At 36.8% G+C, this 12,098-nt stretch overlaps 1 protein-coding gene across 2 annotated transcripts in view; it reads right to left on the bottom strand.

Annotated features, from left to right (window-relative positions):
* Positions 1–12,098, bottom strand: part of FRY (FRY microtubule binding protein) — a 291,284-nt gene that overhangs the window by 130,451 nt on the left and 148,735 nt on the right. For both annotated transcript variants that reach the window (XM_077810042.1, XM_077810035.1), the window contains exons 18-26: positions 11,688–11,943; positions 8,337–8,519; positions 7,311–7,397; positions 6,078–6,337; positions 5,571–5,760; positions 3,299–3,423; positions 2,653–2,710; positions 980–1,071; positions 589–761 (exon numbers count right to left, since the gene is read on the bottom strand). In XM_077810042.1, coding sequence (XP_077666168.1) covers positions 589–761; positions 980–1,071; positions 2,653–2,710; positions 3,299–3,423; positions 5,571–5,760; positions 6,078–6,337; positions 7,311–7,397; positions 8,337–8,519; positions 11,688–11,943 — 1,424 coding nt within the window. The remainder of the gene's footprint in view (positions 1–588; positions 762–979; positions 1,072–2,652; positions 2,711–3,298; positions 3,424–5,570; positions 5,761–6,077; positions 6,338–7,310; positions 7,398–8,336; positions 8,520–11,687; positions 11,944–12,098) is intronic.

The raw sequence follows: 12,098 nt of genomic DNA, 5'->3' as shown, positions 1-12,098 counted from the left end.
CTTTTTGCAAATACAGACTAACACGGCTGTTACTCTGAAACTTTACATTTTAAAAACAATCTTGCAATACACACAATGCATGAGAATATGGCCATATTATAATAATATAGCAAAGCAAGAGCAGATATGAGCAATCCGTTGCTGTAAGAAAGGCCAAAGGGCGCTTTGCTGAAATGGGGTACAACTGGAAGCAAGTTTTCCACTATATGTTTAAAACTGAAAAAACATTTTCTGCAGCTATCAATAGAGATTTTTTTTTTTCTATGGGCCTTTTTGACACTTCAAAGATTGCAGGATAAAGCCCTATGTAAAAGAAATCTGGAGCTGCAATAGGCTGTGTATGGTTCATTTGCTGGGCTTAGAAAGAGAAGAGTTTTATATATGTACATTGCAAGCTTTGCTATGTTGATTCTTGAGAGAATTCTGTACTCGATTGCCCAAATTCCCTCTAATATTTGCTACAAAACAACCTTATGAAGCGTGGCTTATAAAGAGAAAAACAGAAAAACTAAATAATGAATTAATATATCAATGTACTTCACATGTGTTAAGTGTAGTTGTGTAATATAATGAGGTAATATATCATACCTGGAACACACTGAATCAAGTTGGCAGTCATGGCACTGAAATGTGCTCTCATGTCCTTAAGAATTTCAACTTCTTTATCATTTTCAGCCTCTAGCAGCATGCGAGTTAGATCAACATATTCTAAGAACAAGGCTCCAAGGGCTAAAGTATCCCTCTCTAAGGCTCCATTTGTACTAGAATAAAAAAAGTTGAACATTTCAATATGAGTGACAGTGCATTTAACTTGTGACGTAATACATTATCATCTTTAAACACAGATTTTAAGCTTCCATAGTCGCATATTTTAAAAAAACCCATATTTTGTATATTTTATAATTGTTCAAAGAAGCTAGTAAAACAAACAGAATGATGACATCACCAATGGAAATTCTTCCATACAAAACAGTGTTACCTGTCACTTATAACAGCAGCATCAGCAAGCAATTCAAAAATTCGCAATAGCTGCAGTCTCAGCAGATCTCGGCGCTCACGGCGTTTCTTATTCTTGGGGTTAAAAAAAGAGATACTTAATACATGCGCAGGTGCAGACATTAAAATAATGCAAGCCTGGTTACTGAAGCTGTGTTTAAAGCAAAGCAGTATAACTGACTTATTTACTTATGATGGAGTACTATGACATTTGCGTGTACCATAGTACAGGTATGCTTACATAACAACACAGGTAGAGGTATGTTCACATTTCTAACTTTCTAAACAATTCTTGAAAAAACAGTTTATAGCCATATTTGTCCATAAGGAAAAAGTGAACATGGTATTCTTGAAATTCTGGACCAGAAATAACTTTTAATATTCAAGTTTTGGTGCTGAAAACACACTTTCTTCATGTGCTGAAATATTATCATATGATATCCAAGAATGGTGCTTCTTGGATCTTTGAAAGTGAGCATCAACAGTACTTCCTGCAGCCATGATAGTCTTAGTTCATAAACTCTCTCCTGTATTTTATACTTTCACTAGGAGAAAGTGTGGTTTAAAGTGTCTCAGAACCCCAATGCTTCCTCTTCACCTAACACTTCCAGAAAGCTCTCCTTCAGCTCCAGAAAAGCCCTTGCTTTGCTCCTGACAAATGTGAAGTCAGCTAGCAAGGCCTGCTCTTCGCCTGAACAGCTGTAAGTAGGGTGATGGTGGTGGGTGGTAATAGGGGCCTATATAAGACAAAGCCCTGAATACCGTGACCGTCCCTATAAAATCGGGACATCTGATTAACCTAGCTGGAAGTGCAACTTCCTGGGAGTGAAGAGAGCGACAAAGATGACTTGTTTTGTCTTGTCTTGTCTTCCAGTGAACACCAGAAAGTATGTCTTCCCTCTCCTTCCCCTCTTCCTATGGCTCTAAATTAGAAAAAAATCAAGGGAAGGTGATAAAACCAGTCACTGCAACTAGTAGTGGATTTTTCAGTCAATATAGGACAACCTCATTAAAAGTCATATTTTCCCTGAGTACAAGGCCAGTCTACACTTGAAAGTTGTACCAGCATAATTATTTTGTTTAGGGGTGTGATTTGTTATCAATATAGTTATACTAGTACAATCCCTAGTGTGACAGGGTTATAGAACTAGAACTATATCAGTAGAATTAAAGCGGGGCAGCTTTCTAGTGTAGACAAGGGCTAACGGAAACTGAAGTCCCTGGTAAGACCTGTTTATACTACAGAGATAAACCATATTTCCAACACTGTTGTGAAACATGGTTGTGGCTGAGTTGTGTTACAATATCTTTTTCTCTCACCATTGTAAGTGGGATTTCACTATATCTAAATTCACCATAAAGAGGCGGCACTATATTTAACTAACTTGTTCCTCCCCTAAAAAATATAAATAAAAATGTATGAACTGTATTTTTACACAATAATTTAATTTTAAATAATCCATTTAAATCCAGTTTTAAATGGAATTGCTTTAAGTAATTTTTTCTACACAATTATTGAAAAGTTCCTTTATTAAATATCAAGCTAGAGTTACCAATAGGATGTTTTTCTGTTTTTTTTTTAATTAAAGAAACACATTCACTACTTTTAACTTCATGTTGCAATTTAAATAAACAAATCTAATTTCTTGAACTAACCTCTGGTCTTCTTTCTAGGGCTTCTTTCATTAATGGGTGAAGTTCTTCTACTAATTCCCTAAATTAAAACAAAACAAAAACGTTCTAAACAAAATCCTTCATAATTGAGTCCATCTTCATGAATTAAATGCTCCTTTTAAGATAAAGAGTATTACACTGCTCTCTATAAGGCTTCTATAACACATTTATTGATCTGGATAGTGTATTTTCCCTCCCAGCTACATATTTGGGCACTGGTATTCTCGTGGTCCAACGAGCAAGGACAAATTTTAGGAAGGGTTCCAACTAGGGCTGCAGTTTCTACACTAAGGCAGTGGAGAAAGTACTAACATAATGGTTGGTTAGATTACACCTAATATGAATAGAAAGGTAAAGCTTTTTAGTGCTTATGAAATATTAGGTTATTGGGAAAAGCGATCTGAGGCTTTCACCCAGAACTTCCATCCAATACCACATCACAAGCATACACTGCTAATTCAGTGCTCCTTGTCATTCCCTTCTCCCATAAAATTCAACATCCTATTTATTACATAAACACTAACATTTTAGAATTAAAATTTTAAAAATTAATAATTTTACATTAAAACAAAAACAGCATATCTGAATTAAAAGCAAATTCCTGGGATTATTGTAAACTGTTCAGTACCTGAAAACAAGAGAATTTGTTCTTCCAAATCCTAATACAAGTGATTCTGTGATTTCTATGCTTTCAAGTCTCATCAAAGGTACTAGCTGCTTTAACAGGACTCCAACAGATGGGGTTCCTATAGCCTAAAATATATTTATTAAGAAATCACCAACATTTAATTATTAGCACTATCTATATCAAATAAACAATTACAGATTTCAAAGCATGAATAAGTATTCAACAAAAAAAGAATAATTTAAGAGTCAAAAAGTGCCTTTTGTAAATCATAATGAAATGACTTTATAACTGTGGATATGTTCTAATTGGCTGTCTTCTACATCATATCCATGTGAGTAAAGTCCAGTAAATATATGGATCAAAGTAAATTAAATCACTGATTTTAATCATGATTTAAATCAGCATGCAGAAAACATTGATTTAAATCACTGATTTTTAATCTTGTTTTACATTTGAACTTACTTATATTCCTTAAAAAAGGTTTATTGTCATTGGTTGGTAACCATTAAAACATGTTGATTTGCAACCAGATATACTCTTTCACTAAATTTGGTGCTTCTTTTTGCTAACCAGGAGGATACACTATATCTATACACATTTATTTAAGCAATTAGATAGCTTTAGCTTACATTTATTCAGACTCTTAATTTTTTACATTTTTCTATGTTAGAAAATGGTGAATGTTGCATTTCTTATTTACTAGATGATGATTAATTTTTACTAGTGATTGATGTTAAGCTCTATTTGGATGGAAATTAAATTAAAAATGCACAAAACAGCAATTTTTAATTAAATAAAACTTCCTTACAAAGCATAAGAAAAAAGTTTATTGAAACATGTTTTGCATTTAAAACTAACTGATTTATTAAACAGTTTATCCATCCTTTCATCCATCAGCAGGAAGTTGAAGCAGACAAATTCAGACTGGAAATGAGATGCAAATTTTTGACAGTAAGGGTAATTAACCATTGGAACAATTTACCAAAGGTCGTGGTGGATTCTCTGTCTGTGACAATTTTGAAATCAAGATTGGATGTTTTCTAAAAAGTATGCTCTAGGAATTGTTTTGGGGAAGTTCTATGGTCTGTGTAATATGACTAGATGATCACAATGGCCTTGGTTAAATATTGATTAAATATCAATCTATTGTTAGTGAGTTGAACAGATTATTTCTGGTAACTACATCCTTCAAGATTTTAGAACCAGTAGATCTCATCCTTTCACATCTAGTTTTTATTGATAGATTGGAAGAAAAAAAAACAAGCTTTCCTAATTTTTCAGCATCCAACTGGTTACTTAACTTTGCATAAACGAGTCATTGAACTGAACTAGCTGAACAAACAGAAATGAAGAAAACAGTCTCTTCATCTGCAGAAAAGATTACTGCTCTCAAAACCTGGTCTGGCACTTCACCAACTCTGGATCCAGGTGCTTAGCCGGTGACTTCCACCAATTCAGTGGGCTGACTGTCTTTAAATCTTGGCAGCAAACAAGTACTCCAATATTATTTTTTGTGGTTAATTTAAATTATTTTAATATATTATACAACGTTTAGGCCTTAACATAGGTTGTCAATTTCAAATTTAATTTTAAATAGCATATTTTTATAAATAAATCTGAATTTAAATTAAAAATCTGATTTTAATTTTTTAATCAACATTTATCCATCCTGGTTTAAACGTTTTCTGTATTTTCCAAGACAGTATTGTACTTTATTTTCATAGACAGTATTGTACTTTTTTTATTAAGTTTACAATATCAAAAAAGACTCCAGTCAATGAATTTGTAGGAACTAGTACATTTGTCAAGCAGTTACCACTAGGCCTTTGGTTTCATATCACACTCCAGAATTGCAATAATGATGCAGAAATACATCACCTATTGTGCCTTATTGTTTATGTATGTGCTATAACAGTACTTAACAGAGTGATCTGCATTAAAAGCATGACACATGGTAAAGTTAACTTTAGCATATTATGTGCAACATTTCCATACCTTGAATATATACTACTTAGAATATGCATTAATCACATAACACAGGAATGTGCTGCAAATACCACGGGAATTGTCATATGTTTAATGGCAAATGGTGTAATGTGCTATACAAATGAATGTTTTCAATAATAAATAATAATACTTGAACCAAATCACATATATCGAAATAATCCTCAGATGTACTTTTATCGCTACTACTTGACTTTCACATGTAAATTCTTTTAAAAACATATTTAAAATAATTACGGAATAATTCTTCTGAAGCATGCCATGTCACCTTGTTATCGTAGCTCACTGTTCCATCGGGAGTGGTAGCCATGATCTCTGGAGTTGAAGCACGTAAGTGTCCAGGGCTCATAATACTGGGTTTCGCTACTCCAAAGCAGAGAATAAGATAGTTTCTCCACAGAGTTACATAGTTGTCTCCACTGCTCGCTGTACTGGTTTTCTTTGCATTAACAGGGATACTGGAATTTAAAAAAAAAAATAGTTAATTCCAGTTCCTAATTTTAATTTTCCAGAGCTTTTTTAAAAAACCAAACAAGCTAAGTAACAACAACTATACTATTAAATATTATATGATGTAAAAATAAAATCAATGAAGGAAATAAGAAAAGGAATCATTACAGTTTAAAGTGGCAATCATCATATCAAATACCAAAAGTTTGGATACTATTAGCATAGCTGGACTGTCAAACTGGTCTGAATATGTAGGACTAAAGAATTTACATAATAATGTCACTAACCCTTAACAAATGAAAGCCGTGTACAGAGTATCACTTACTTTGGATCCACAAGAGGCATTACTAGCTGTAACCTCGTAAAAGCATATGGCCAAGCATAGCTAAGAGCTGTAGGACAATGTTTTGGTAAATTCTCTTGTCTAAGAAAACTGAAGAGGCAGAGAACCCATGGATCTTTAACTGACTGTGCAAATATCCAGACATGGGAAGGGCTTTTTACATCATAATGACTATTTAATAAGACTGCATTCCATTCTACCAGCCATTGCAAATCCACATTATGTGTTAATGGTAATGTAGTCTGTGGAGAGAAAAAAAAAAATCAATATCACAGTGGTAGTAACTTATTCCCAACTATTTAGGCCACAGTTCAGCAAGTCATTTAGGCATCTACTTCCTAAATAAAGATGCTCAAGTGTTTTGTTCAATCAAGGCATTAATCAGCTATAAATAGCATCTCCTATTGGCAAGAGCTGTTCCCATCAGATGAAGAAACCATTTCTCTACTGTATGTTCTTTAACTCTTTTCTTAAGAAAAATATCTATGTGAATGAAGGCTAAAAATGTGTAAATTTGGTAACTAATTACATTAATTAAATCTGAAAAACACTGATGTTATCGGGTCATAATTGTATATACAAAATTGTTTTTATATCATATACCAAACTTTTTTATTGACAAAAACAAAACAAAGGAACGAACAATGACTAAGCAGGAGGATAGATGGGCATATGTTTTTATGTACACATTTATATACATACATATACTGACATAGATATAAATTTTCAGTGAAATTTTCAGTTTTGTTACAGACTTTTGTACCTAAGTCACTTGACTTTGAAAATTTTACCCATAAATAAAACCCCCGGAACTAAGAAGATACATACCAATCATCATTCTTACAATTTTGCTTGCATGCTGTATTCCTCTTCCTCACCCATCTGTCTTTCTGCATGATAAGGTCTTTGGGGGCAGGGACTGTGTCTTTCTTTATGTTTGTAAATCACCTAGCACAATTGGTTGCTACTGTAGTACAGTGTATATTTTATGACTGCCAGGGTAAAAATAACCACAGAACTAATACTCACACTTACCACAAAGAAGGTGCTATGTACATTAAGGGGTAGATCCTCAGCTGGTGTAAATTCTCATAACTCCACTGATTTCAATGGAACTATGACAATTTACACCAGCTGAGGATCTGCCCCTATAAACATGTAATAGCTGGTGGTATATTGCAAATGTCTATCATCAGAAAATAAACAGGTACTTACTGAATCAGAAACTGCCACATGAATAAAACTTTCAAGAATAGAAGAACTTAGCTGATCCATGACATCAATCATAGGCCTGTCATCATCCTGTACAAATTAAGTAATAGCAGTCAACTACTTTCCTTAGCTAACTGATTCTTTTCATCTTTGTTCAATACACGAAACAGAACTGCATGAAAGATTATAAGATACAGAACTGGTAAAAAATATATTCAGGTGGTTGTCTTGATGGATACATTTTACCTTTTGTTGTATTAACCTCGAAGTCAAGCCCAGCTTGTGGTTTGAAAGGAAGTTAATTACTGGCCTTAGTTCACTGTTTACTGAACAAAAGTGCTCATCAGAAAATCCCATATGACTTGGGACATCTGGTACCAAAGGACTGAAAACCTAGCTTAACTGTTTAACTAAAGCATTCCTTTTCTATGAACACACATATTTGTGTTCTCAAGCAGCTAGATGGCTCAGTGTGTTGGGGCCACCGCACACAGCAAGACTCTACATACTTTTGTATCTGTACACAAGAAAAGAGTTAGACTTCTGTACTGTACAAGGAATATTTTATGTGAATAAAGTTAAATGTTTATTGTGCTGTTTTTGTTGAATATACTGAGATGTTGTAATAGTGAATTTTATCTTCACTAAAAATTAATAACGCAGATGATGCAAAAATTATTTGCCCAATTCAAGGAATATTTTTACAGTATACCTTTGTGTGTACTTTATAACTGAAAAAAAACTGAAAAAGGGTTTGATGTTGTGCAAAACTGGATGTTCTTTGTGAACAACAGAACAGGTTTTGCAAAAAGAACGTTATTAATGCTTTATAGTCAACAGCCCATGAACTGTAAGGGCTGCAATAATCAGACACATTAAAATGGCAAATTCCAAATAAGCCAAATGTTTTTATATATAATAAATGTCCTCTTCCATTACATGCATTATGGTAAAGCAGCACTGTTAATTTTAGTTTAGAGCTTTATCTCTGGAAAATTTTCTTTTGAAACTTCTAAAAATAATCCATACCTCTGCCTGCCCCAGGGCGAGAAATAAAGCACGGATCTCTTTGAGAATCAAAACTGCTAGTTTACGGGTAGCAACCTGGAAACTACAAAGTAGTACCAGTGCAAATCCTTCCACAGCATGCAGTACGTTGGAATAAGGACTTCTTTCAGACTGTATCCTATGGCTGGATCCGTTTGGTATCAGCTGTAAAGAAATGAGAAAACTATACTCAGAAGAGGGAAATATTAATGGGAGATGAGGATGAGGTTACTGAGAAGTGCTCTATTTGGCCAGGACTGATCCCACCCAAGCTATCAGGCATTAACTGGGTCCCAGGAGCGGTTAGGGTGACCAGATAGCAGGTATAAAAAATCGGGACGGGGGTGGCGGGTAATAGGTGCCTATATAAGAAAGAGCCCCCAAAATCGGGACTGTCCCTATAAAATTGGGACATCTGGTCACCATAGGTGGGGTTAAATGGCTCCATGACATTCACTGAAGGAATGAGGATTGGCTCTCGTAGTGGCTCTCCACTTAATTCATGGTTAAGCCCACTGCTAAATGCCACTATCCTCCTCCTGCAAGGTGACATGATGGTGGACAAGGGAGTACATAGTTTGTGAGGATTTAAGGCTTCCTCTCATCCTTCAGGTTAACAGGATCCACTAGGCCCTCCTAGGTATTGTGCTCTTTCCCACGTGCTGACCCTCTGAAGCCTATTACCTGCACTGGACACCAGCCACAAGTCACAACACTATTTATTGAAATTTTTTTAACCCTTCCCCCTTTTTAAGTATTTTCATAAGTACCTTTACTTATCCTTATTATCCCCACCTGCCAGGCCTCCAGGATACCCACTAGATATCTTATCATTCTTGCCCAGAGGGAAAAATTCCTCCCTGATCCCAAAAAACAACTGTATTAGACCCACAGCAGGCCTGGAAAGCAGAGGAGAATTAAGGTTTCCGGGAACCCTGGGCCAGAGCAAGTGGTGGGCCCCACCCCATCCCTTCCATCTGCTGCCCCGCTCCTATGGCAGCCCCTCCACCTGCAGCCCCGCCCATAGCCACACCCCTTTCTGCCTCTTCTCCAGGGCCCTGCCCCCATTCCACCCACGGTCCCCCCATTCTGCGCCCCCACTGCAGCCCCGCAATCATTTTGCTAGTTTCTGGCCCCCCTACCCCCACTGCGGCCCCAAGACCAGAGAAGCTCTGTTCCCCCGCCACAGCCCCAGGCTGTAGCAGGGAGTAAAAGCTACCCCAGTCCTGAGGCTGCGGCAGGTAGCGAGAGCTCCTTCAGTCCCGGGGCTGCAGCGGGGGTCCCACTGCTGGGGCTTCCCCCACCAACTCCCATGCTTCTGCGGGGGACCAGGGTCAGGGCGCTGGGGGCTTCCCCTGCCACCCTGGGCTTTTGCTGGGGAGCGGAGGTGTGAGGGCACAGGGGCTTCTCCTGCTGTGCCTGCCTGGTGCTGCTACTGGGGAGCAGGGTCAGGCATGGGGGCTTTCCCTGTCTTCCCTGCTCACCCGGCAGCCAGGGCTCTGGGGCCCCTGAGTTGTCCGGGGCCCCTCGGCATGGGCCCCGTAGGCCCAGTGCCTAATCCGTCACTGCTGGAAACCCAGCTCTGACAACGAAAGTACCTACTGGGCAGATGGGACAGCTTTCAGCAAGAAGAAAGCTGCAGTGTGCCCAGGAATGCTTAAACATGCCTGGAGAGGGGGTTTTGCTGGAACCAATCAGCTCCCTCACCATCCCTTGAACTGACCAATGTGGCAGCTGAGGGAGGTGAAGCTCCACTCCACTGTTTTTCAGATGCTGGCTCAAAATAAGCAATGAGCATTTCTACATGCATGATCAAGGCCTTACAGCAGATCATTAAATAATTGTGTTAATCTCAGTGCTGATGATGTCAAGCATCCAAATATCATGAGTCAGCCTCCTGCAAATGACAATACTGATAAAAATTAAAACCAAAATAAAGGGAGGAGGATGTCTTTTTAGTTGTCTTCTGGTTTTTGAGCCTTTAAGGTGCACTCAGGTCATGTTTTCAAGTTTTCTTCCCCGACTATATAGTCTGGAAACTTAATTTCATTTTTAAATGAAAGCTGAGATTCTCATGTGATCACGGGACTCCAAAAGCTGGGGGTTTTCAGAAAAAATGAATATTGCAAGACTCACTAAAATCATGAGAGTCGGCAACATTGTGAAGCATAGTGACCTCCTCTAAAAACACATTGGGTCTATATAGTATTATTTATTCAACCTAATCTAGCATGATATTTCGTGACATAGGTGTTAATTTGGTGCTAGTATAGTGAAATACATGAGAAAGATAGAGTGATGAATTTTGGAAAGCATGACCAAATCTTTTAGACTTTGTCAGATTGTTTAGGGAATACAAACAAAAAAATTATTGAAAATTTCTATTAAAAGCAAATGGTTTGTTCAGTTTCTTGCTCAGCTGATTTTCAAAAAGTGCTGATCATGCACCTACTGTTGAAAATTAAGCCCTTTTACAATATCTCAGTTTGGGCACCTAAAATACTGAGACACCTAAATTCACTTTTGAAAATCCTGGCTATAAATGCTTATTTATCCAAACAAAATGGAAGATAAGGAATTTATTTGGACATATGGGAATTCAGATAAACTAAGTTTTTCATAAAAAGGAGTACTTGTGGCACCTTAGTGATGGCCATTGGGGGACATAATCTTAATCACATAATGATTTTTTGGATGAGTGGGGCTTTATTGTTGCTTATAAAAGTAATTAATTGGAAAAAATCATTTTAGTCCCTTTGATGTTACCAGTTAGATAGATAGATAGATAGTCATGAGACAATGTAACACTTAGGAATGGTTTATATAGATGCTCACAAACCAGTGATCACAGATCATGAATATGTCAAATTTTAGAAAGTTTGAAGGGTTAAACAGAAAAACATTATGGCATTTTAGCATTATCTGTAAGTTACAATGCTGGGAAAAAGTCTTCCTGTCAGCCCCACCACTTTTATGTGGTTTTGTTAACAAGCCTATTTTGGTTTGACATACTTTCTTCTATGTTGCTGCACTACAATGACATGTACTATGCTACAAAGGGTAACAGCTGTTCTAGGTACACTTAATCCTGCCTCAGCATGGGTGGATGGACTAGTAGATAACCTGTTCAGGTCCCTTCCAGCCCTACATTTCTATGCTTCTATGAGACAGATGAACTAACTGTTTTATGGAAAAAGGTCTAACAGCAGTGAATTCTGCTGGAGCACAACTTGAGTAAATAAGGCATACATAAAACAGAACAATATCCAGGAAAAGTTAAATAAGGTCATAAATGAGTATAACTATTGGAATGCAGTTCACTTTTATTCATACCTCTGATGATCTGCTTTTTGTCTGTTCACTGGCTTTTCCTGGAGTGTGTATTACAAGTTTCCATTGTGTAAGCAACTGTAGCAGCAACTTCAGAGAAGTATCAAGCAGAGTGTGATGCATATCATTCACTTCGCGTAGTAGGAAGTTAGTAAAACCAAAGAGCACATCCTCTCTCCAGTCAACAAAGTCAACAAGTAGACCCTGAAGAGAATTTTGTGCAATGTGCCGAAGTTCATCATCCATGTGGATAGAGAGTCTGCATGTTAAAATAAAAGTGACACTAAAAATGTAAACACCATTAAATGGTGTAAGTGAGTAAAGTAGAAATTAACACTGACAGAAATTCCCCAAAGTTAATATAAAATTTCATAAAACTATTCAAGCTTTTATTGTTATTGACCACAATCACCA

This window comes from Eretmochelys imbricata, chromosome 1, assembly GCF_965152235.1.
Source record: "Eretmochelys imbricata isolate rEreImb1 chromosome 1, rEreImb1.hap1, whole genome shotgun sequence".
Taxonomy (NCBI): Eukaryota; Metazoa; Chordata; order Testudines; family Cheloniidae; genus Eretmochelys; species Eretmochelys imbricata.
This window is presented reverse-complemented; position numbering and strand designations above follow the sequence as displayed.